This window comes from Semicossyphus pulcher, unplaced genomic scaffold (genome assembly GCF_022749685.1).
Source record: "Semicossyphus pulcher isolate SPU_LCO1_2020_fin unplaced genomic scaffold, fSemPul1.0.p SCAF_6, whole genome shotgun sequence".
In the NCBI taxonomy this organism is placed as follows: Eukaryota; Metazoa; Chordata; class Actinopteri; order Labriformes; family Labridae; genus Semicossyphus; species Semicossyphus pulcher.
Window position 1 is genome coordinate 11,160,561 of NW_027211737.1, and position 27,006 is coordinate 11,187,566.

General features: G+C 43.3%; 1 protein-coding gene across 1 annotated transcript; it reads right to left on the reverse strand.

Annotated features, from left to right (window-relative positions):
* Positions 1-4,640: 4,640 nt before the first annotated feature.
* LOC138610125 (A disintegrin and metalloproteinase with thrombospondin motifs 12-like) lies at positions 4,641-27,006 on the reverse strand. The gene is made up of 24 exons (XM_069682826.1): positions 26,882-27,006; positions 26,118-26,485; positions 19,855-20,029; positions 19,518-19,714; positions 19,351-19,434; positions 18,818-18,942; positions 18,559-18,708; positions 16,902-17,045; positions 15,503-15,647; positions 15,326-15,418; positions 15,041-15,186; positions 14,750-14,919; positions 13,123-13,256; positions 12,837-12,957; positions 11,673-11,926; positions 11,232-11,373; positions 10,539-10,665; positions 10,073-10,283; positions 8,849-9,988; positions 7,345-7,497; positions 6,969-7,145; positions 5,607-5,753; positions 5,354-5,507; positions 4,641-5,174 (listed from the first exon to the last, which is right to left on the reverse strand). The coding sequence occupies exons 1-24, from the start codon at positions 26,997-26,999 to the stop codon at positions 5,059-5,061; spliced, it is 4,791 nt and encodes a 1,596-aa protein (XP_069538927.1). The 5' UTR covers positions 27,000-27,006; the 3' UTR covers positions 4,641-5,058.

Genomic DNA, 27,006 nt, shown 5'->3' on the forward strand with positions numbered 1-27,006 from the left:
AAAAACATGTGCCTGGCTCGTAGAGGCCTCTTTTTTTCTCTTGGTCATCAAATGTAAATATTTAATGCGTAGCTGGCCGTTGTGTTGGGGGAGGTGTCTGGTAACCTATGAGATGAGGTAGCTGCTTCCTTTACGGTGATCAATAGATGTTTGTCATGTTACCTTCCCCATCCTGACCAGGCACTTACATCATCGTCCTCCGCTGAGTGTCGGTTTCAGCGGGGCAGAGGAATTTATTTACAGGTCAGACACTGGATCAGCTGAGACGCACTCAGCGGTCCCTCTGATGTCTTTGTCGGGCAATATAAGGTGACACTGCAGGAAATGTTACAACCAAATGTTTTAGTAAAATGAGCACAATGATAGTAAAATGATATACAATATGACAATATAAAGTATGAGTTATTTTCAAAATAAAATGACATATATTTAATTTGCAGTAGGCAGACTTTTGTGTCTGGTCGTTTTGTGAGCTATTAAATTTAAATTTAAATTTCCAGGTAAAATGTAATCATGACATTGCGGCTCATTCAAAAATATAAATGTTATAAATTATAATAAATCATGTAATCATGATATATATTGACATTGTGGTATAAAATAACATTTGAAAGGGGACACTTCTGTCTGTTCATTTGATGTTTTTTTCCCCACAATATATATATATTTTTATCATATATATTAAAGTTATGATATAAAAGCTCCCTCAGCCTGATAGGGGATTGTATCCAAGTCACCCCCACTTATAATCATCAATCAAACAATCAGTTTTTATTCATATAGCACCAAATCATGATCAAAGTTATCTCAAGACACAAATAGAGCAGAGAGAGAGACCCGACATGAATCCACCATGAGCAGCAACATTTTGCAGCAGTGGTGATCTAATAACCATCAAATACTTCGGTGCACATGATTACTAAAAAGCATTTATTAAAAGTTATATTGGTATAAATATTCTCAGTGAAGGCTGCACGGTGGTGCGGTGGCTTGTGACGTTGCCTCACAGCTACAAGGTTCCCAGCTGGACAAAGTGGGCCTCTCTGTGTGGAGCATGTTCTTCCCCTGCATGTGTGGTTTCCTCTACCCCGGCCTCGTCCCACAGACAGACATGCTCTTAGGTTAGTTGGTGACTCTGAAATTGCCCGTAGGTGTGAGTGTGAGCATGAAAGGTTGTCTGTCTCTGAGTGTCAGCCCTGTGATTGACTGGCGATCAGTCCAGGGTGTAACCCCGCCTCTCGCCTAATGACAGCTGGGATAGGCTCCAGCTCCCTCGCGACCCTGAACAGGATAAGCGGTATAGATAATGGATGGATGGAAATTCGTCTATTAAAGACGGTACTCTTTTTAATAATATTTAGAGAGAGACCCGACATGAATCCACCATGAGCAGTACTTTGCAACATTTTGCAGCAGCGGCAAGTGGCGATCTAATAACCGCCAAATACATCGGTGCACATGATTACTTAAAAGCACTCATTAAAAGCGCATCATCATGTAGTATAATAATCTGATTAAACTAGATAATAAAAATATATTAATTTGAATTAAAATAATCTTTGCTCACAAATGAGCATTTTGCAACTTAACTTAACTTTGCAACTCAACTAACACTGCAGCAATCTGGTGGATTGATTTTCTCCAACGTTGAAGTTGTAAGTGGAAACAATCATCCTGAATAGTTTTTAGTCAGAAAAAAAAGACGCTAACCAAACCAAGGTTTAGAAATCTTGCTTTTAAAACCAGTTTGTACACAGCCTTTAAGACATACACACCTGAAGCTGAACAGTTCGACATGACGTGATATGGTGGAATTCACTGAGCTGCCAGTCAGCCGTGCTCCTATTATTACTGTGCTTAGACTATCGAGCCAACACCTCTTTGCTACTGTTGGCATTGGGTGGAGAAAGTCTGGAAAATGTACAAGTAATGATGTAGGCATTCGACTGTTGAATCCAAACCACACTTGTTTGGCATCAGAACACTTGCATTGTGTTGCACAAGCTGTTAAACATAATTTTACGGCTATGTTTGCCCCTTTGAGAGAAGAGCCAGCCGTCAGCCACTTATGTTGTTTGGAACACCGCTGAAACTGAGCTGTGCCAGGTATGTCAGCGTTTGTACACAGACATTTCACTTTACTGATGTTTTAATGGACAGGATGAACATATTTGTACATGTTAATGCATTTCTTCTGTTCTTCTGCCTTTCACCTGTTTACTAGACAGTCTGCTCTGTCCTCTGTCTGCCGTAAATCCTCCAGGATTCAGTGTCAAGTATTGGAGAGTTTAAAGATGTCCAGAACACTAGTGTGGAGCGTTTAAATCTTAAACAGGCAACAAAATAATTTTTGTTGATATTACCTTAAGGGAAAAAAGGCTAAAGCCACCGTGAAGTCACAGTCTGAGTCGTTCTGATATTTTCAGGCATTTCCTGTTTCACAGCTCCATCGCTTCTTTCCATTGTGCAACAAATGAAGCAACACACAATGACATAACAGAATGAGAGATGTGGTTAGGTAATACAACTGGATGTTGTTTGCTTCGTCATGTCAACATACAGACACTTTACACACACACACACACACACTGCTGGTTTTTAGGACATGATGCTCCACACTGACCCAGTGTTGTGTTACTCCTTCCATTACTGCTGACTAACTCCTGGTCTCTGGCTTGAATGATCGGAGCGCCGCAGCGTCCGTCCGTGTCAAGTTATCTGGCACAGAGGAGCCCGAGAAATCTGGGCCAGCTGAACCCGATCCCTGAAACGGAGCCTGGTGCTGCTGATTCTGGTGTTACACATCCAGCAGCATCTGGCACTGTCAGGGGAGAACGACCTTGTTGACCAGAGAGGTTATAAAGCATAAGACCACACTGCAAAGAAGGGTAAGGTACGCTGGCTAACATGGAGTTGATGTTACAATATCGATGGTGCAGAGTAATGGAAAGCAGATTTGAAAAACTGTTGGGATCAAAGGATTAAAATCAACCAAACTAGCTGACATGCATCACACAAACACATTACAAACATTCAAACAAGATTTTATTTCATGTCTTATTTTGTCACAAACATCTTCTATCATCACATTTATTAATGGAGACGTGTGGAGTACAAATCAGTCACGGTGCTGTACCAAACCTGTACAACATCGCACAAACACAGCGGCCATGTTTAAGAGGGACCTGAGAGGGATGACCTGCAACACCTCTTTCTCATTTGGTCAATCACACAGCAGAGGAGGAGCACCACAGGGTCATCTGCAGAAGTGTGCAGGTTCTGCAGCTGATTTCATTCTCACTGACAGATGTAACAAAACAGACTAAAGCAGGAACTTGTACCCAGAATAATGTAAACACACAGTGCCAGCTCTGAGGACAAGACAAGCAGGAAAATATAGGAGTAAAAACACATTGATTATCATTTCTATTAACAATTTATAATAAAGAAGTTGCACAAAAATCTGTATTTACATTCTTTTTTTTACCAGTTCACTTTGAAATAAAAATAAAACTGGTACCTTAAGACAGCTGCAAATCATCAGCACCGATTATGAAAGAACACCTTTGGCCCAGAGTATGTGCTGCATGTACAGTAGGTTAATATGTTTTATCTGAATAAAGATGAATACTGAACCTTTTGTTATAATATATATAAACTTAGTTGAGCTTTTGTATCTTTTGAAATGTGCTTTTTGATAAATCTCTTTATCAGTAAATGTGTTTTTGTGTTTTTCTTAAGGATGTTTTTACTTAAAGCTCCTGTGACGAGTTTTTAGCTGGTTAAGGACTGAAACTGCTGGCAGGGGGGTAGGTGTCGGAGGAAGCCATTAACTGCCTTTGTTTACATTTTCCAGGGCAAAATTTAAAGTGAGTGATGCATAGGACTATTAAAGAAAGCAGGAAGAGATTTTTTTGTTAAAAACCACCACTTAAAGGGCCAGTTCGCCGATTTTCAACCTCATTCCTATCATGCTATCATGCTATTATGGGGAGCCAATACCATTACGGTAGAAAAAAAATACAATTTGGCTCTGTGCCTTTGGAGGACGCTATCCGCTTCGCAAATGGGCCCTGGAAAACCTCTGCCAGACTACATAAAACGCGTCATCTGGCAGAGGCCAGGGAGCTCGCTAAACTACACTTCCTCAATCCTCCTCTGATGTCATGTCTCGTTCAAAATCGTCAGGTTTGAAATGTAGACTGCAGACCTGAAGATTTTTTAGACGATCAAGCGGTATATTCTTGTCGTATTTCAGCTCCTGTACCGCTCTGAGAGCTTGCCTGCAGCTGGGCCGTTCCTTTCAGAGGGAGGGACGCAATGCACTCTGGGAGTTGTAGGAATGTAGAATGGGTGAAACCACGAGCTGTTTGTACAACTTTCTCCACAGCTATGGCGCCAATTTCAAATATTATTGCTTCTATTGATTACAGAGAACACCAGCTTTGACTGACAGAGGCTTTCTCCAGGGGCCAATTGCTGCTTTAAGCATGTACAGGGCAAAATCAGCAAAGAGTTAAGAAGCACAGCTTTGTCCACAGGGGACGCCAAAATCAACACAAACCAAAAGTTCCTCACAGGAGCTTTAAGCATTATATTAAACACCTATTTAATTTGATTATTTTATTGCATAAGTCAGCATGGGAAACTAAAATTCACCAACCTTTTTTTTAAGTCTGAATTATCAGAATATTATAATTCTGCTTTTTGCACTCTTTAACGTGGATCTCTGAACATTAAGGTCCAACATTTGGCTTTGGCTTGTTATCTTGCTCAGTGTTTATTTTTTTTATGGTTCCCCCTAAAAATATGTATTTAAAAAGGTTACAAAGACCTAAATAAGTAAAAACAAACAAACAAAACAACATTATTTCAGTCGACCCGAGTTTGCTTGTCCTTGTAGTGTAGCTAGTAGTGTTGTGGTCATTAGACTTTGGCTTGGATATGTCTGTGGATGGCATGGCTGTATGCTTGTATTGCATGATGACAGTACAGTAAGTGATACTGTAGTATGAGTGTGTCCATTGTGAAATACAGTATGTGCATGTGTCATCCTGGCTATGACCCACAGGTGACACAACACTGTCTTTGGACCGACCTGAGGGAGCAGCGACCCAACAGCTTCAACTTGTCACAGAAGCGGGAGGACATGGTGTTCTTCTTGCAGGCTGGACCTGCATAACAAGGAGCACGAATCAGAGGTCAAAGGTCAAGAAACATGCATATTAAATGTGTTGTCAAAGATATTTATATAAATTCTAATCAAGAGGTTTGACACAGAAAACAACACATACAGTCATTTCATCATTTATATCTTCTTTTCATATCCTTCACAAGAGACAGGCGGACTGACCTGTGTTGGTCTTGCATTCCTGCGTATTGCACTTCCTGAGTGTTTCTGGTTTGGAAATCTTCTCACAGAGGCTGTTTGGCATTACAGCCAAATCCCGCTCGCTCACACAGTTCACTTCACGCTGCTGCTGACCCCCACCGCAACTCACAGAGCACTGCAGAGATACACAAACACACACAGGGCACACACAGGGATCATTTAGTCCATTTCCTTGTACCTGCCAGCCTGATCATTTCTTAGGAATATGACTGACCTCCTCCCAGTTCTCGGACTTCCAATGAGTGCAGGGCTTTAGGCTGCACGGCTGGGTGCTGTTTGGCTTCAGTGTGGTGCTACAGCGATGAGGTTCAGGGCAGTACACCAGCCGCTCCCTGACGCCTTCACCACAGCTGCCAGAGCACTGAGGAAAACACAAGGGTTTAAGGGAAGTACCTGCAAAGCTGAGTATATTTACATTTGTATAATATGGAACGTGAATGTAACAAAATTTATTAATCTGGGTAGTTGCATTTGACGACTCGGGTACAACATCCTCAGTCCTGTGGAATGCTGACGAGCATGTCTTTGGACTGTGGGAGGAAGCTGGAGTACATATAACATACAGACTTCACACAGAAAGGCATCTTCGACCAAATAGGGACTCGAACTAGGATCCCTCTAGCTGTGAGGAAACAGTGCCAACCACTGTGCAGCCCGCTAGGGTTTCCAACTAAGGTACTTTCTCTGGTTATTGTTTAGATGTATCACTGAAGTCAGGTGATGTAGCAGGAAGTGCGTTAAAGCTCACTTGTGTTGGCGGTCTGGGTGATGGATGGGTCAAACACACACAGGACATTCATCCAGGAGACCAGGGTTAGATTACCACAATGTTGGCTTATTTTAAAGATTAATATTATTATAATTTTTTTTTTTGTCTTTTGTCTTTATATGACAGTTGAAGAGAGACAGAAAATGTGGGGAGTTTTAGAGTGGGGGATGATCAGTGCGTCGAGGACTGTGGCCTCTGTATATGCGGCGCCAGCTCTACCAACTGAGCTAAACCAGCGCCCCGTTGTCTTCTTTTAAGAAGTGGACTTCTTCTTAAGTTACATTAAGTATGTTAGTGAAGCAACATACGTACATTAGTTATGTCATATACTGTGCATTTTTTATGTAACTAAACACACGTTAGTTATATAACCAGTGTATGTTTGTTAGCTCCAATATGAACCCAAAATCTTTTTCCCAAAGAACCCAAAGTACTTTTGCCAAAACAAAACAAAACTGTTATGTTACAATTTCATTGAGCAGACGCATTTATCCAAAGCGACGTACATTTGAGAGTTAATGCAACACAAGATCAAGACAGGTGGGAACAAAGTCAGGAAGTGCCAACAAACAGCTTCAAGTGCGACCGGACACTGGGGCCAAAACTAAACTGTGACTGTTTCGAAATGTTAACATCATGTTATTGATGTTGCACATCCAAAAATGTTGAGGAAGAATATCTTAAAAGCTTGGCAAGTAAAACCAAAACGACCTGCATTCCTGGTAACACTTGAGAAGTACATGCAGAAAATAGACATGTATATTTATCTGAGTATGTGAAACTGTTTGATGTGTGTGATTCTCCTACCGGTCCCCAGGGTGATGTACTCCAGGTCATGCAGGGCTTGTGGGGGCAGGTCAGGGTGCTGAGGGGTCTGCTGGACACGGCCTGACAGTGGAAAGGTCTGAGGGGACGTTTGTTCTGAGAATCGATACACTGGACTTCACGGTACCTCCTGCCCACCACCGCACAGCTATCTGGACACTGTGGAGAACATCACAGTGCAGAAACTGGCTCAGAAACACAAGACAAGAAGTGAGAACTGCAACGGAATCAAACCCACTTCGTCATCCGGAAGAGTAGGACTTAATAAGTGGAATAATAATTAAGTATTGAGTGTAATTAACAAGTGACCAGTGTGACTGTAGGATTCAGTGACTGCAGGAAATCTAAGGTTACTCACTTTGCTCCAGCTGCCACTCTGCCAGGTGGCACAGGGCTGCAGGTGACATGTGCGTGCAGGCTCAGGTCTCTTCATGCTGGCACAGTCCACATCGTTCTGAGAGCTGCACACGACTGTCCTCCATATCGCTCCGATCCCACACGTTGTTGAACACTGTGGTGGAAGAGCCATTTCTGATTAAACTGGGCTTGGGTTTATGTGTGTACTCAGGTGATTAAAGTGACAAGTGAGGATAATATTATCAAGAGTATAATTTTCATCTAGCAGAAATTCTTAAAGAGGGGGTATTATGCTGTTTCATATTTTAAGACATATATATAATGTTACAATGTTGGATGTTCAGACTAAACGTGGGTGAAGTTTCAAATCTGTAGTTAAAGTATGTTGGAGTAATCCCCGGGCTTCTCAGCTCAGGCTGCAGGCTGCTGTGAACGCCAGGTTTCACACAGTTTTTTTTCTACATGCTGCACTTTGTGACGTCACAAAGTGCAGCCTCAGCCGGCTTCGGAGAACTGGCCAATCAGAAGAAAGCGGGCTTGTAGGGCGGGGTTTCTTAAAGGGACAGAGCTGACTGAGTCGTTTCAGGCAGAGGCTGTATGAGGGCCTGCACAGAGCAGCAAGGTGAGAAAAAAGACTTTTTTTTTGCTGTAAATGATGCTAAGCTACTCCACACGTATCACAGAGTGAAATATGAAGCTTGAATTTAGCATAATGCCCCCCTTCAAAGGACTAGACCTCTGATGTTTGTATGTTGTAGCCTGATTAAAAGCTAATCCTTTTCTTATTCATACATTATCCGACTACATCATGAACATTAGCATGCACCTTGCCCATCCACAATCAAACAGTTTGTTGCTTAAGCAGTTTCAATAAGGTACAGCTTGAAAACTCTCTCTTTGGGGAGCTGGTTTAGCTCAGTGGTTTTCCCGTGTCTGCAAGTGTTGCGAGTAAACAGTAATCTACTATGGCTGAAAAAACAAAGAAAAGATGGATGACTACAGATACAACTTCAAAAATAAATGAAATCCAAAGAAAAAGAAACAAATTAGTCGCTCAGATGAAGCAAACAGTCTAAAAAGGAAAGCGACCGTCAGCGAGGAAAATCAAGAGTTACAACCGGAGCCATCCGTGGACTTCACACATGCAACACTGTCTGGATATCTGGGAAGTGTGCTCCCGCTATTACTGTTTATCGCCACAGGGGCCGCCAAAGAGAACAAAACTGAAATCTTCTAGATTACAACTTTAATGAGGCCTAATTGAAGCATTTAAAGACAGTGTTCAGTCCTCTTAAATTACTTTAACATGAAACCAAATTAAGTGCATATATGTTCAGATTCACCTGCAAACTTTCAATCTAATGGCAGTCATAAGAGGGCCTGGATTGGAGGAATACAATCTTGCAAAATAGCCGGCAATTCTGTTGTTTTAGGGCTAAAACATGTTAATTTACTTGTATGGTGCTTTGGATGACAGGGTCATAAAATAAAATGTCTGCACCCACCTCGCTCCAGTTTCCCACAGCCCAGAATATATCCATGCTGACCGGCTCACTGGCCGACAGGTTGCTCTGGTCCTTGGGACTCTGCTGTCGCTGGTTTGGGCTCTTCGGGCGACTGCCTTTGGGCCCAGAAGAGGGTTTCTTAGCACGAGAGGATGGGGTGTTTTTCTTTGGAGTCACAGCAGGCTTCTTTAGTTTAATAATCTTCACAGTGGGCTGTGGTGATGCTGCAGTTGTGAAAGGTTTTCTTGCGGTGGTGGTGGAAGGAGCTTGTGTCGTGTGGAAGTCCTTGTGCACAGGAGTCATGAGGGGAACCCTGTGTGTCCAGCGGCTGAATGGATTGACACGTGGGGTGGTGTGGGGGTTGTGGTGAGTGGTCTTTGCCCATGTTTCAGTAGTGGTGTGTGGAGCGGAGGAGGTGCTGGTAGTTGTGGGTGCTTTGGTCGTGTGCACGGTAAGTGGACTTGTTTGTAAGGTGGGTGTGATGAGTTTATGTGATGCTGATGTGGTCGATTTAAGCAGATTTTTGAGGGATGAGGACGTGGTAACATCCAGGTCAATAATCCCCTCCTCCTCCGTCATCCTTTCCTCAACAACATAATCATATCCTGGAGTGAACATCACAACGTTTGGCGTACTCCCCTCCTCTCCCTCCTCCCTCTCTTCTGCCTTTGCCTTTCCCACTGCAGTTGCCTTTTTGTCCTTCTCAGACTTGGTTTTAACTCTTTTATCCGCATCATTTTTGCTAATTTTCACATCAAACTCATAATCATCCACGTCCATGATTTTAGGGATTGCGGTTACAGGGGTTGAAAGGGATGTGGTGGTGGGGATAAAAGCAGTTGTAGTTTCTTTGGTGGTTGTTTTCTTCCTCACTGTGACAGCAGTGGTGGGTGCAGCTGTGGTCGTGGTGCTCGCCCAGGTAGTGTTAGCAGGAAGTTTGGTGGGGTGGCTCTTAGGTGGGTGGACGCGACGATATTTAGGAGGAGGGCCGGGTCGTCTACGGAGACCTGAGTTGGGGCAGCTCTGCAGGGCACACAGTGATATGGAGCGAGGTTTGGTGGAGAGTTCGCAGTTCTTCTTGGATGCTAGTGCGCATGTGACCGTGCGAGAGCGGACACCTCCTCCACATGTGACCGGGCACTGCAAAGAAGAAAAATTAATACTTTAAGTCAGTCAGAATTAAGTTAGATAGATCATATAATAGTAAGATAGTAAAAACTGCACCTCTTCCCAGTTGCCGACAGCCCAGTCCTGTCCGCATGGCACATCCCTGTTGCACTGCACCACAGGTTTGGGTTTAAGGAGATGCTTACACTCAACAGGGTGCAGCACCCGTTCTTCTCCTGACACTGTGCGAACACAGAGCACTGTGCGCTTTCGTATCCCTTCTGGTCCACACGTGGCGGTGCACTGCTGCCAGCCGCCCACCCACCACCTGAGGAAGAGGGGACGGACATGAGACTGCTGCAAGAAGGGATTTGATGGCTTTCGCGTAGTAAATGAGGTGCACAATGTAAGCAGACAAACGTGTCCTCTTTAAAAGCAATGAACAAGACTGTAAATGTTTGATACCATTAAAGATTTGCACTAAAACCTAATTAATATGATTTTTAATACTTTACTTGGATTAAATGATTAAGATAATAAAAGTAGGGATGTCAAAGAAGAAGAGTTAAAGAGAATCGGAGACCTTGCAGGACAGTCCACGGTCTTGCATTTTCTGTGTCTGTCGTCTGGTCGGGTGTCAGGGTCACACAGAGACTCATCCACGACGCCCACATCCATCTCAAAACACCGTGCAGGCTGGTGCTGCTCACCTGCAACAACCAGGAAGTCAGAAATTGTCACTTTGCCGCTGACTGGCCAAATCCGAATCTCTACACTCTCCACACTCAGGGACTTTGGGCCGTGGTCCTGGTGAGAGTGATTGCTGTCCTGTCAAATCACCAAGTGCGTGAGGGCTGTGACGCAGACTTTGCAACGCCAAATTGTGGACTTTCCTTTCATAGCCAACTTGGTGACGTATTATATATTATGTTATATTATTATATTATTAGATATTTATGTTTGTCAGTTAAATATTCACAAAGCAACCAAAATAACTCCTTTCTGACTGTTGATTGTTTGCAAAAATATGTAAACACTGTAATGTAAGACACACAAATACATACTGGAGTTCTAATTATTAAATGGCACATCTTATTTCCAGGGCAACGTGTGATAGTGTGTCCCATTCCTGATCTGCAATTCTCAAATCCTCACGCACTCACACACTGCACGCCTGACGTCAGGCTGTAGGGTGGAGATTGGGATTGGGACATTGTGTCCAACCAGCTAGAATCTTTAGACAAAAAATGTTTCATGTCAAATGTAAAACACCCACCTAAGCCACAGGTGGTGCTGCAGTCTGTCCAGGCCCCGTGTCTCCACCTGTAGATGGGTTCGATGACCTCATTTCCTGTCCCTTTGGTCTTCTTGATGGTGTACTCGTACTTGATACCTGGGTTCTTCTCTTGGAACAGCAACTGGATAAACACATAAATTACAATGCGGATTCTCGTGTGACGACTTTATAGACTGTCGATATTAAATATTTGACCCAAACCAAAATATATTTCACATACTTATCAATTAAAATTCAATAATTTTCTCTTTAAATCAGTCCTGCAAATGTCTTTTACCCTGACAGGTTGGATATCCTTGAAGTCCCTCCTTAAACTCTAAACCTAACAGGTTGAAGTCACTACACAGACACTAAGATAAAGTATAAATCTCAACTAAACATCACAGAATAATGAAACATTTCTTTATCCCGGTGGCCTACCTGCAGCATGACAGCCTGTCTTGTGGGTCCCGGGGCGGTGAGGTTCTCCATGTTCCCGCTGCGCTCGTAGTAGAACGTCGTCCCTCCGGCCTCGTACTCCCCGTTCCACTGGATGATGTAGTTGCCGTTGAGGAAGTACTCCTCCTGCTTCTCAGACGCCCCGTTCCTCAGAGCCAGGAAGTTACCTGCCTCCTCGACTTCCTTCACCAGGATGTCCCTCGCCCCCGCAGGTATCACACCCACGTCCACGTACCCTGGGAGAGTCGGGAGGGAGGGTGGGGGGGTTAGAGTCACAGCGAGGTAATGGATGGCCCACCATGGCTGCTGCCACACTCACATCCAGACTACCAGACAGTCTCTCTCTGATCTTTAATAGAGGGTGGGCCGAGTCTGTGGGGGTTGGTTGGCATGTGTGTGTGTAAGTGTACGTGTGTATTCGGCGTGGGGGGCACTGCCCTGTCTCTGGTTTTTATTGTGTTTGGATGGGGGGGGGGGGCTGGTTGGGGGAGGACGAAAGCAGCTATGAGTAGGTCTCTGGAGTTTAATGATGTTTGTGGGAAGGTGTGTGTGTTTCTGTGTATGTGCAAAGGAGGGGGGAGGTTTGCTCTTGGTCTGAGCCTTTTGAAGTCGCACACATCTGGGCCGGTTATCTGGAGAGGATGCTGTGCGGGGCGAACACACAGACGGTACGAAAGACAGAGGGACAACAGAGGGATGTTTTAATTGTTTAGAGCCTCTTCGTCTATTAACCTGTCCTCGCCTTTTGTTGATTTGAGTTGTTTTCCAAACACAGAAAAATGAGCCAAAAAAGTCTCTTTTTAGACAAATGAAAACATGGGCCTGCAGACACACACACACACATCACACCAGCCAACTACAGCAGGACAAACAGCTGCACAGTGTGGACAGGACAGCTGCCATGACAACAAAGACACAACACAATGGCGTAATCCTAACGAACTGTCCTGAAATGACTTTCCGCCTGTAGACATAACTTTGATTCTGCACTTTTTCACACTCCTCTGGTGGGTACATGAAAGCTTTTCCTCATTAAAACTTTGTCTGTTTTGTGTTACTAGAATTTTATAATTTTATGAAGTCTCATGTCTAGATAATTCAATTTGTTCCCAGCTGTTCAATTATCCCCTCTTGTGTGGGACTCACCAAAGCCTTCTCCGTCATCAAACGACTTATGGACGGTCTCGCAGCTTGTGCCGTCGCCCAAACAGACCCCACAGCGGTCCTCCACCGCGTTTGAGTCGATGCCATAGTCACAGCCGACCTCCTGCAGACAAAACACACACATAAAAATACAGTAATATCACACACTCACATACAATACGTTTGCACAAAAAACTCTTTTATTACTCCATTACACTGCAGCTTGTCTCATATCCTGCTCCTCTGTAACCCCCCCAGTCTCTGTTAGTCTCTTACCCAGCCACACTACCTTGCACACTCCGTTGACACAGATGTTTCTGGACTTGTTGTTCATGAAGCACGGAGTCCCGTCCGTCACGGTGTCGAGCATCTTCTCCGAGAAATACTCATTGACCGGGCGACAGTGCAGCTCGCAGGGGTGTACTGAAGACGGGAGAGTTGGAGAAAAAAAGGAGGCTTAATTAGAGTAATTCCAATAAAATGCTGAGGGGCTATTTGAAACAGGTGATAAAGCAGAGTAGAGCAGGAGGAATAGTCCATTGACAAAAAACATAATCAGTTAATCGTTCAGGTAATTTTTCAGCCTCTCAAATATGAAGTTTTATTTATATGAAGGCTGAATATATTAGATTAATACAGTGTGTTTAGAGACAAAGATGCTGCAACTTATGAGCCCAACACTTATTTAGTCCAAGCAGTAATTAGAATATGGAATATGACCAAATGTTTTGAAACATGGTGGCAACATGCTGCTGCAAAGAGAAGTCACTGGCTGCATCAATAAGGGCTTTTCAGGATAAATGCTGCCCCCTGCTGGTTCATATACACAACCACAGCTGCAGAGCTTATGTTTTAGGACAATGGAATTCCTTTGCAGTAAGTCCTGTAATCCTCTGTCGTTTTTAACAATCTTTTATTGAGAGTCTTTGTTTTTCTCTTATCTTTTGGTTTCACAGCCTCACAGTAAAAGACAGAAAGAGTGTGACCAACACTGTCAAGATCTGTTTGAAGATAATCGGTGTGAAACAAAGAGATCTAAATTTGTTTTCAGCAGATACTCCAAAAAGCTGCAGGTATTTTAGCTTCCTCTGGACATGCTTTTTATAGTACTGTTGCCATCAGGACGTCGTTATGTTTTAGCTGCTTGTAAAACTAATCGCTCTTTGAAATTGCTCGTCCCCTCTGCAAGTAGACTGCTTAATGCTCCTTAGGTTGTTTTTTATTTCTTAGAGAGTGTTTATCCTTTTATTAAGACTGATCCTTTTATTGTTGTATCCGGTTTGTCTATTTATTAATCAGTCTACTCAATATCCGCATTCTACGGAGGCCCTTAGCGGACATGCAGCCATACATTTTATTTACTCCTGTGATAAGTTATTTCGTTGGTCGTTTTCTCGAGATCTCGACTTATTTTCTTATTATCTCTGTAAGCTGGCTTTCCCATTATAACGATTTAATTTGGCCCATTATCTCGAGATAACGGGATAATTTTCCAGCGATCTAGAAAACAAAACAAAAATGAGGTGAGTTAAGCCTGTTTCTATGTTTGTTTTGTGCCTTTGCAGCTCTGGGGATACGAGTTATGATCATCTGACGTCACGGTGGTGCCGTGTTGTTATCTCGTGATAACAGGAAAAATAAGAAAACGACCAGAAATAACTTGTAATTAAAATGTATGGATGCATGTCCGCTAAGTATTCATTTTAGATCTCATGTATAATTTATTGTTGCCTATACGTCGCTGTGTTTTCCTGATGTCTCTTCATGTACAAGCAGCTCCAAAACAATTGCCCCTAGAGTGATTAATAAAGTTGTTTGAATTGAATTGAATTAAATGGACAGTGGAAAAAGGGGCTACTAGTATCTGTGTGTCTATCTGTGGTACTTAATTGACAGTTGAGGCTTTGAACACTCACATGGGTTAGCCACAGGAATCCACTGGTAGAGCTCATTCTGGTAGGGCACCGTGTCAAACTCACTGCACAGCATCCCTCGAAAGGTGGGAGAATCATTCTGACAGGGCCTGGTGTTACACGTCCGATAACGTTTCCTTTCCCCCGTGCAGTACTTGCCCCCGAACTCCGGTCTGAAGAAAACAGAAGTACACTTTTAATGAACCATGTGATCAGTTTGGAAGACATGCCGATGAAGTGCAGGAAAGGTTTTATTCAAAATATGTGTGAGACAGATCCAGAGTCAGCTCTTACTTGGGGTTGTTACACTCCCTCTCTGCTGACTGCACTCCAGTGCCACAGGTCCTGGAGCAGTAAGACCAGGTGCTCCACTGTCCCCAGGCTCCATTCACCGTCTCCGGGAGTTTACCCACAATCACACACTCTCCACTGATACACCACTGAGGGAGAAAAGATGCTTCATAGATCAATCAAACAACATGAGTGATAAGACAGACCACCCTTGAGTTAACCTCCTTAATGCCCAGGCTAATGACATCCTAACCCTAACAAGACAAAGCAACTGGCAGCATCACGCACCTTCTCTGGTCCACAGCGAGTCCCGTCGATGGGCGAGTCCAGTTTGGAGCGACATGAGCCGTTCACTGAGCACCACAGAATCTGGCAAACATTCTGAAAAGAGGAAATAATCCAATAAATAACAATATTCTCCAAAAGGTTTCAGTTTTCATTTGGTGCTTCGGTGAAAATACTCACATCAACCTCATGGCAGAAAGTGGCGTTTGGGCCGTACTGGAGCTGGCACTGATGGTGTGTGGTGTAGCGGAATCCGAGGCGAGCCAGCGGGGTGGTCAGGTCCCTCTTTGAAGGACGGTCATCCAGACAGAAACCCCAGCCTCGACTTAGACAGACAGACAAAGATGTGATATTAAATGTGTGACCTTTTAAAGAGATGACAAAGAGAAAGTGGTGCAAGGGGTGGAGAGAGAAACCTGACTGAGAAACAAAAGAAAACTTGGAAGGACAATAGAATAAGACATAAGCAGGAAGGAGTTAGTTTGAGGGGAATCCTTGCAACTACTAGCATGCTTACAATATAAAGTAACACTCTTTAAATGATACAGATCAGTAGTCTAGTGTTAAAGTAATAATCTTAAAGATTTTCATTTCAATAAATGTCTGTTAAGTAACTATCGCAGAATGAGGTAACACAATGGTGATTGAGCCTATGGCCCACTGATGAAAGCCTTTGCTGGGTGTCGGTGGTGACATTCGCGGAAAAAAATCCCAAGCGGCGCCCAGTTAGTGACGCGTTTTACATCACCCAGCAGTGGTTGGTCTACCAGAGAGGGTAGGCAGAGCTAAGCGGCTGCTTTTCCGGTCTCTGTAAGTGTTGCGAGTAAACAGTAATCTACTATGGCTGAACAAACAAAGAAAAGATGGATGACTACAGATACAACTTCAAAAATAAGTGAAAATACAAAGAAAAAGAAACAAACTCGACGCTCAGATGAAGACAAACAGTCTAAAAAGGAAAGCGACCGTCAGCGAGGAAAATCAAGAGTTACAACCGGAGCCAACCGTGGACGTCACACATGCAACACTGTCTGGATATCTGGGAAGTGTGCTCCTGTAATTACCGTTTATCACCATATGTGTCGCCAAAGAGAACGAAACTGAGATCTCGAGTTCAACTAACACAAACTCATGTCTTTTCAGGAGCTTAAAGTGAAAAGGAAAAAAAAAATCTTAACTTTATCTTTGATGGGGTTTTCAATAGAAAATAATGAGTCAAAGCAAACAACTCCCTCTCATGTTCCTTCAGGCTCCTCTTGCCATTTGCTGGATTTTCTGGCTCCTTATGAATCGTGCCCGTCAGCAAACTTGCACTCATGTTCTTTGTTAATCTTTTAAAAACTAAGCTGGTCATGGTTTGCTACACATCAATGTTTTTATTACTTAGTGTTGTTCCAGCACACACCACACCCATTGTGGTTTTTGGATCATTTTCACCGCCTCCATTCAAGCACTGTAGTTACACTGTGTTACTCCCATTTTTTACCACAATTTCACGATCTTTGAAAATCATTATTAAACACTGAGAGAATCATGTTTTTATATTATGACTCAGAATAAAGTATGCATTGAGCCTTACTCGAGGAAGCGTGTGATGTACTCTTTAGAGCAGGACGACCACGTGAGAGGCGAGCTGTCGTACATCAGCTGTCTGGACATGATGAACGGGTGCCTCCCTTCCAGCTCGCAGTCGTTCCCCTGGCCATCGTGATGGATTCCAAAGCTGGGTTCAAACACAACCAACATGACCGATTATCATATTTATCATTAATCATACTTTTTTATTCTTCACAAGAAGAGATAGTCTTCAGGATCTGGCTGCATGAGTGAGACCTTTTATGTGATACATGCAAGTACAACATTGTGATTTTGTTTCAGCTATTTTAGTTAAAGTGAAGAATCAGGAAAGGACTTCATTGATTTCTTTTCATCCTTCATTACTCTCTCTATGCCACATGCCTCCTTTATTTCCTACCCTTTTATTTAAAATTCAAAAATTCAAATACAGTCCTCATAATAAGATAAAAAATAGAATAGAGCCTGCACAACCTTCCAATTTGTAAAAGGGCAGCAACAAACACATTTTCTTAATTGATTAATCTACTGATTATTTTTGTGATTCAACGATTAATTATTGTCTATAAAAAGTCAGAAAGTTGTGGAAAAATGAAAACATTCCTTCTTTAGCTTCTTTTGTCAAACCAAAGGTTCAGAACCCAAGGACTTCGTTTAGACAATGAAAAAAGTCCTTACATTTTAGGGGCTTTGACGTTATTTGTTGGAAAAATTGTCAAATAAATATTTGGCTTTACATTTTCTTTGAATTCATGTATTGATCAATTGCAGCTGCTATTTATAAGCAAGCCATGACTTCATAGTAGTAAACTGAAGTGATTTAAGTTATAACTAAAGCTACAACTCAGCAAAGCCCTGGAGTAGAAACACAGGATTAAAGGCAATGGCTATGTTCGAAATGGCATACTATATTCTACATACTACATACTGCATACTGCGTTCGGCGGTAGTTTGTAGGACGGAGCTGTTCAAATTTATTTTGCAGTGTGCTACACCATGTGCCAGTTTTGGAAAGCAGAAGTAAACAACAGCCCGCCAAAAGCAAACCGCCGCTTCTTTAGCTATAGCGCCCCCTTCTGCTGCCGTCTGCCATTTCAACTGCCAGTGGGATACAGTAGGCGAGGTCGACTGGTCCATATACTGGAGATCTTTTCCGAATCACTATGACATCCGGGTATTTTTGGTGTATTGTAAATGTAGCTTTTGTTTGCATACTGCACAAGACATTTTGGCCAAATCAGTACGTACTGCTAGTATAGTATAGAAGTAGTGTAGTAGTAGTATAGAAGTAGTATAGTAGTATAGTAGTAGTATCGTAACGTATTCGAACACATCCATTAAGATTTTGTAGGTTAGAGAAATTCAAAGCTGAAAACAAATCTTACCATCCTGTCACTTTTACTTTTACTAAATGAGCTACACCCACACCCCGTCTCAGCTGTCAGTCCTCTTTACGTCTGGTTACAAGATACTCCATTATTTGCATACAGCCGATTCACCGATGAACCGATGAGCTAATGCTCAGGGATATAATAATACCCATCATGGGAACAAGATGCTTTCTTTGTCACATGGCCTATTGTTAAGATGTCCCATTATGCAGGGTTCAACGACAGCAAACCCACACATACACACACACATAGACACACACACACACAGACCTGTGGCCCATTTCATGAGCGACGGTGAAGGCGACAGGTAGACCTGAGTCCTCGTTGATGTTGCAGCTGCGGTGCGGCTGACACATCCCAGACAGGTGAGACAGACCCAGGGTCTCACAGGGCTGGTTACTGCCAGCACAGATGTCTTTCCTGGGAGGGGGGGGGGGCACAGGAACATCATGTGTGTACATACCACCTTTCCACCATCAGAGCCGATCATTTATGCTGACTTAGAAATGCATCTGTCTGTGTGACTTACCTGGTGATCAGCACTGCCACGTCATGATGAGCCGGGTGCGTGTCACTCTGGGGGTTCAGGTTTTTCTGCCAGGCACAGAAACTGGACAGAGTGGAGTCTGCATGGTGAATTATCTTTAACCCTTTCTGCAACAAACAGCAAGGAGAAATCGTTTTTACACAATGGTTACAACAGACATCACAACCAGTTCACCTTTTTTTTGGAAACAGGTGGTTTTTACACATGTAATGACATGTTTTTCAATGGAAGCCAGAAAATTACTGCATACAAGACTTGGAGTGTTTTCCATGAATTTTTCCAAACGCATGGATATAAATCAGGGTGAGTACAGAACATTTAATGAAGCTTGAATTTCCAGCTGGTGTGCAAAGAGCTTGAACAAAAGCCAAACGAAGGAGTGTTTCCAACTTTACTTCCCCTCCCAACTACACCTGTGAGGAGTAACTCGTATTCTGTATGTTCAGTGGCTGTTTAAACATCAGTAAAAATCAACATCAAAGTATCTACAGTTAACGGTTTCAGGGAGGTGTTACCTCGTCTCCCTGCAGCAGAATGAGACGAACCAAGATGACATGGATGGCATTCCCAATACTGGCATCATGAAAGATCCCAGCCACCTGTAAACATGGAGAACATTTGACTTTAAGTTTATAATAACTTTGTGTGTGTGATAATAAAGAGTAAAATTCTTTCACTTCACCATATTCATGATGGTGAAGATGTAGGACTCCACATTATCGCTGCCGTGGTATTCTATGAGCTTGGAGTCGGCCACCACCATGGTCTCCACCCAACGCTCTCTGCTGACCGAGCGCCGCGAGCGGGACTCTCCCTTCTGCTGCTCCCTCTCCCAATCCTCCCTCTCCCTCTCCACCTGCACGGAGTCACTTGGAGCATCTAAAGCATAAATAACAGAAGACATCACTTGCAGTGCGCTTGTGGATTATCCTTGGCTCACACAGGAAAATGCTCACTTGTGTACAATTACACAAACATCTGCAGCGCCGTACATGAACACAGAGAGGTCAGATACACACCTTGAACTCCACAGGGGCTGGGTGTCGCTTTGGACTGCAGACTGCGTTTTTTTCTTCGACTTTCTGTGACTCTTGGATAGACTACGTGAGGCTCTGGAGTCCCTGCAGGATCATGAGCAGATTTCTGGACAGGTTCGATGAAATAGTGTCCCTCCGGCAGGGAGAAGAAGCCTCTCTGTGGAAATAAAGATTACATGAGTAGAAATGAAGCCTGAGCAGAGCGGGTTTAATTTTACTGTGCATAAAAAAAGACACAGAGAAGCAAGAAGAGCAAATCTACATTGTCTTTATTATTGGAAAATGGTGCTCTACTCAATAAAAGTTACAAATGATTCCAAATTGAAGTCTCTTTTGTCATGCATTCTCGGACTGCAGCCAAAACAGACGCAGCACGCTTTTGTGCTGTCGCATTTACGAGTGCAGGGACAAATCAACAAAAATCATAGTGTTTCAATAATTCCCACACTTATAAGGCGAGAGGTGTTCCTGCTGGAAAGGCCATTCCTCAGTAATTTCCATCTGGGCGGAATCCATCATTAGTGAACAGATCTGAATATGAACCTTTCTCCTTCCCTCGGGCACATTCTCTGTCTGCTGCAGCAGCAATAAAGAGACTTTTGCCTAAGTATGCCATGCATGTTCTTACTGGTGCAGACTATTTACCCGGCTGATGGCTGAGGTCTGCCGCTGAACACACACATAGACAAGTGCGGAGAAACACAAACACACGCACATGAACCGTACGTGCATGCAAACAGAACAAAAGAGGCTCCTGTCACATGTCTGACTTTTCCTTCTAAACACACACCGACAAATGTTTCACCTCCAGATCACTGTTTGCAAAGTCTATTCATTAAGGTGATTGTGTGTGTGTGCGTGTGTGTGGGGAGGTTTTGTGTCAAGCTGAGTCCAAACAAGCCCAGACTGTTCCGGGATGAGCACCTCCCTCGCTGCCTAAACCAACTTGCAGACGAGCATGAGAGAGGGAGGATCCATAATTCTTTCAACAGCCAAATCGATGGAATAATTGCAACTCAGTGACATGTTTTAATGAATTTTCCGTTGTCTGCAGCAGAGACTTGTGTGCACAACCTCTTATCGAAACAAATCACTTAAAATGTATATGCAAACAAAGACTTCTAAGAATATTTCTCATTCTTGGATCTCTCTCGGAGTCTGCGGGGGATCAGCAGATGTAAAAAATTAGGCCGTGCAGTTTGGCCGGTTGTGGTTCCAGGGGTCTACCCTGCTGCTCGCTTCAGTTATGCACTGTGCAGCTTTCTGGGTCATCCCGACACGTTTTACATGTGGTCCTTGGGACATGTGTTTTAACTGCACTCATTCAGCAGCCTGCAGAGCTCTGATTGGACGTCCCATACCTCCATTCAGGGAGTTCAGAAAGTGCAAATTCAGATGAGAAAGCACTCCCTTTGGAAAGGCTGAATTACTCCACCTGTTACACTGAAGCTTGTAAAATAAAGTCCACAAAGAAGCATGAAGTGTAGGTTAGAACTAGTTGCTCAGGGTTTTTCTACGTGAAACCACCAGAAGAACAACAATGACTTAACAGTTGCTAAACAATAGTCCTCTGTGTAAGTCTGAGGTTTGGTTATTTTTCCCCCTACTCAGATTAAATACAGTTCTGAGAAAGTGTTTCCCACTGACTCAGAGCGTGGCCCTCAGCCAGGGGTCTCAGAGCTGTGGAGGACTCATCCACAAAGCACGCAGGCTGATACGTCTGCAGTCAGCTGGGAGAACTTCCCAAAGGCCCTGTGCAGAAAACAGCTGATTTCACTGCTGCTTTGTCTCCTTCTACTGTATATGACCTGATTAACATTTAACTACAGCATGATTTGACTTTGCACGACAAAGCACAAAAAAGTATTTAGTAGTTTCTTTAGCTTTCTTTGCGATCATGCCTCTCTGTTGTGTCTTATATGTTCCTCTGAGTCCCTGCAGGAAAAAGCAGGTGGTGCAGATCAACCAGGAAGGAATGCTACAGAGAGGCCCATCCAAACATTCAGACCATCGCTCTGCATGATCCGTTTTATCTGCATACCAAATACAGTCCTACTGTGCAACGCAGCCTGCAGTGCTGTGCTCATACAGTGTGTGGTTATGGTGTGACTTATTATGATCCTTAAATTACCATGTACAGATCCTGTGTGATGTCTGAGTTCAACAAGCAAAGACGACTTGAAAGGAAAGCAGAACTTTGTTTTCCATCTGAACAAAAAGGGGATTATTCTGCCGCAGTTTCTGACCTAAATCCTGAATGCTCTGCCAGCTGAAACGGCCTCACACTGGAGTTCACTTTGCACTTTCGCCACCTCTTCTCCCTTTGCCACCTCCTCCTCCTCCTCTTCATTAATCCCCCTCCTCTGACCCAGAGGAAGCATGTTGGGGTGTGAGGTGCCAGAGCCAGGGGAGGTTACCATAACACAGGTCTGTGTTCTAAATACACGGGCCATGTGGAACTGCTTTACTTCTGTTTCCTGCTTCTGTGGGTTTTGTAGTGCTGGCCAACTGGGTCTGGAATAAAGTGTGTGCTGTTACGCAGCCTGTGGCCTCCGCAGTGATTAGTGGGACACTGGGAGAGGTGGGGGCGGATGGTGCTCATTATTGGAATATGATTAACCACAACAATCTTCAAACAAACAAACTTTCATTTATTCTGAGATGACTGTGTCTTGGTAATTGCAGGTTTCACTGCTCTTACTTGCCTTCATTTTCTTTTACTTCAAAAGATAATTGTGCCTGAAAGCTCATTTATTCCACAGAGGTCAAACACATTATCATTTTTCATCTGCACAGTGCGAAGAAACATGCATTGAAGTGAGGATATAATGGGTCTCAACTTGCATGTAGTGCCTCAGGGATGACTAAAGACTGCACAGTGAGAGCTCCGACTCTGCTTAATCTGAAGGTTTTCCCATAGAAGGACAGTGACAGCAACCTCCACCCAATTACTCTGCTTCGCACATGTACGGTAAACAGTGAAGTTGAGGAGTAACCTGATCTTTGTGAAGACATAATCACATGCAACCTGCATATGACTCACTGCGGCACAGCTCTATTTGGTGGAGTTAATGTGGCTAACAGAAGCAAGAGTTGACATGATGTGGAGGTGTTATGTTGTAGTGAGGACCAGTTTGTGGCTTTTATGGCTTGTAAATTCTTCTCTGTAAACTTTTTCTATGCTACGCTTTCTGTATTTTACTCAGCCCACCAAACACTGCCAGATTACAGAGCAGACTGTAGTTCTCAAGTCATCTGACTTGTCTAAAACTATCGTGCAAGGCTTTAATGCAGCTATTTCCAAAGCAGTGCGTCTGTGCAAACATGTTGCTGGCTGATTTGCTTGACCAATAAAGGCAAGTGTAATTCTGTTGTGAGACAACAAGCACAAACATAACTTTGATCAATATGAGTGTTTGGCAATGAGCACGACTGGAATTAATCTTTAAGAAACTGGACTGCACGGTGGTGCAGTGGTTAGCGCTGTTGCCTCACAACTAGCAGGTCTATAGTTTGAATGTTTCGGATGTGTAGAGTTTGCATGTTCTCCCCGTGCCTGTGTTGGTTCCCTCCGGGTTCTCCAGCTTCCTCCCACAGTCCAAAGACATGCTCGTTAATTGGTGACTCTACATTGCCCGTGAGTGCGAGAGTGGAAGGTTGTCTGTCTCTACGTGTCAGCCCTGTGATTGACTGCCAACCAGTCCAGGGTGTACCCCGCCTCTCACCCAATGCCAGCTGGGATAGGCTCCATCCAACCATGCCATGGTTGGATGGATGGATATTGTCCACACTTTGGGAAGACAAATCTAGGTTATGCCTAATGATGAGTCGATTAATCTATTATATGGACATAAGTTTTAGTTTCTATCTTTTTAAAGACCCCCTCCAGTGAATATAAAGTTTTTAACCTTGTGAAAATCTCCATGTGGTGTTTTTTATGTAAATAGATAGATACTTTATTGTCATTGCATGTTATACAATTAAACTTTTTTGGAGCAATCCAGTTAGCAGCATATGAAATATATACATATATAATAAATACTAAATAAAAACAGTAATAACAGTGCTCATATGTAATGTGCTACAAGACATATCAGGGATAGCATCAGCAGTCATCTCCATGGCTGGGCCTGTCTGCTTTTAAACTGCAGTGTACCAAGGACAGGCTGAACAACACGTTTTCAGATTGGCAGGTTTGAGACGTCACAAACCTAAGGAGCCAATTAATGTACGGGGTGACGCTATGCATATCATTATGTGTAACCTATGGCAACCACTTCGGTGATGCGTGAGCCGGCTGTAACCATCATCGTAATTTTTGCAAACTCACTATTGACTGCTACTAATTACTATGTTTCAAGCTAGCCAAGTTTCAACAAGTTGCCGCTTGATAGCAGAGACGTGTTTTGTTTTCGTGATGGAGTGGCCGGTTGGAAATAAGCAAAATGCTTAAAAATTCAGTTTCAAACTGCTCAAACTTTTTTGCTTTTCTTTGTCTAATGAAACAGTAAATTTAATATTTTAGGGATTTGGACTGTTGAAAAACGCAATCTGGTGAGGTCACGATGGGCTCTGGGATCGACCTTTGTCATTATTTTCTAATATAATGCAAAAATATAAATACTTGTAAATTATGTTAGTTGCTGCCCAAACTTGAGCGCTTTTGTGGTTTACATCAGATCAGAAATCAGTGATGAATCTAATCTGAAAAAGTGTCCTTGGTAAATTTTGGAGGTTTTCTCATGTCACATCTGTGTCTGTTATGTTTCCTGTTTATCTCCAGTCTGTTGTAACTCCATATTGTGCTACATATTTGTATTCTAAAGCAGTCCATCTCTATCTGTCTCCTGAGGCTAATGACCTCCACAGCAGCTGGCAGGGTTTCCCTCCCACATCTGTCTGTGTGAGTCTTGCTGTTTAGTGGTCTCTCTGAGGTTTGAGCTGCTATAAACCTTCTTCCACACAACAGAAAATCAGTGTAATAGATCACAGTGGTTTCCCCGCTGGGTTGGAGAGAAGGGGCAAACTGGAGCACTCAGGATTGCAGAGAAACCCTCTAACTGCGGTTGGTTGTAGTTAATTAGAACTTGGAGTGACACAACTCGGTTTTCCATTTGTTTTAGCTTTGACTTCAGCCGCGTTGGTCTGAGTCAGATGTTACAAAAGAATTGTATCAAGAAGATTTTGCAGAACGAGGCACTGTAAGCTAAACAAACATAGTCAGCGAGGCAGGAGGCAAGACCCTGCAGGAGAGGCATTCCTGTTGTGACACAATCAAACATTCTTCGTGACTAAAACTGACACATCCCATCATTTCAGAGCCGGGGCGTCCTTCCTTTTCCACATCCTCTTCCTATGTGGCTCTTTGAAAATGCTTATGGAAATCAAATCAGTTTGTTAAAAAAAAGAGCTTAAGACTGCTTGGGAGCAGCTATTATATTGAGAATAAAGGCTTTAAATTCTCATCATTGGGTGCACCATACCTTTCTCCAGACATATGGTGCATATCTTCATATGCTGAGCTCCTTTGTCTTTCTGCTCTCCAGCTGTTTTCTCTCCTTTGTAGTTGAACTACTTATGTGATTGAAACATTACAGCTGAAGTATATTAAAAAAGAGAAAGTCCTCTGAACTAACTGTACAGCAGTATTTCCCGTCTCTCCATCTGTCAAACCGGTTCCATTCGATATATAAATGTGCCAAAACCTATAACTAAAACTCTCTTTCTCTCAGCGTAGAACAAAGTAACACTGCACGTCAAAGGCTGAGGGGGGTTTGCATGCAAAGACTTTCTGCAGGACCAGACAGCAGATTGAATGAATGAATAAGTGAGAGTTGAGGAAAACATGAGAGACAAAGAAGACAGAAAGGGTCTCATGGTTGGCCGAGAAGCTGCAGCCGTCAGCGGGTCTGCAGCACAGGCGTTCTGCAAATAGTGTCAGGAAGTCTTTGAAGGGCAAACCAACACACACAGGGCACTGTCAGATGGAAGGGGTTTGTTTAACAGCCTATGACTGCCTCTTCCACATACCAGCTTCCCCAGAGTGATGCCCCCTTTCTCTGAGCAATAAATAAACCCTTCCAGCCATAAAAGACAAGATTTTATAATATGATATGTGCAGATTTAGGTGGCAGATGCTGCATAACAGCTTCATGTGGATCAAAAGATTAAATCTGATGAATGAAACAGAGGTTTAAATCGGCTGTTTTCTCCTTTTAATCATGTTAGTCTATGAGATTCCTTACCAGTCCTCTACAGGTGCTGATGGCAGCAGTTCCTCGCACACCAGGCGCCTCCACAGTGCCGAGGAGGTGGCAGGAGTTCCCCTCATGGAGGCGATGCTGCTCGGACGTGTTGGCGCTGCCATTCCTCCTCTCCAGGATGTAGTCACTTGAAACCAGGTGATCGTTTGTAGTTAAATTGAACGTTAAAGCGCGACCCTTGTAGTTGACCTTGTAGTAAACCTGTCCCTCTGAGGCCAGGGGTCGCAGGTCACGCCTGACTCGCCCACCCTTGAAGTGGTGGGACAGGGAGTGGGAGATGAAGTCTCCATCAGCGGTGGATTTCAGCGGGTGGACGATGGACAGGTCTGACTCTGACAGGGACGACTGACCTGCAGGACAGAGTTAAATATAACAGCTTAAAAAAGGGTGCAGATAGTACCCAAAAATATCAAAGGCATACATTTTTAAAATGGCAAACCTGCCACAAAAGTCAGATCATTTGAAGATAATTTATGTTTTCTGTTTAAATTGTGATTGCTGAATGTATCAAGTATTGAATTGAAACAATAGAACCATGCACTGCTCTTCATTCACACCATTTTAGTTTAAAACATTTAAGTTGTATCTGTTACTTTAATTGTTTGAGTAGTGTCCTGTACACAGATTTTCAGCCTTTAGTGCCTGCTAATATTGAAATTCACCTTACTACAAAAACTTTTCCAGTCATGCATTCATCTCATTCATGCACAGAAATGCAGCTTCTAGTACATCTGCACCACACTGACCTTGCTCTGCAAAAAACGAGAGGAGTCTGCCAGAGTCGGAGAGCTCTTCGTGGCCGGCTGCCAGAGTGAAAACAAAGTGTAGCAGAAAGAGAACCGGGCACTCCTGCGAACATCGCATATTTCAT

Bases quoted from the DNA above. Each gene is read 5' to 3' on its own strand.
- LOC138610125 (XM_069682826.1), bottom strand. From the start codon at position 26,999: ATGCGATGTTCGCAGGAGTGCCCGGTTCTCTTTCTGCTACACTTTGTT. The intron at 5,754-6,968 runs GTAGGAGAATCA...TGTTTTCCTCAG, and splicing joins GTACATCACCCTGGGGACCG to TGCTCTGGCAGCTGTGGTGA. The intron at 5,175-5,353 runs GTCAGTCCGCCT...CTTGTTATGCAG, and splicing joins GGAATGCAAGACCAACACAG to GTCCAGCCTGCAAGAAGAAC.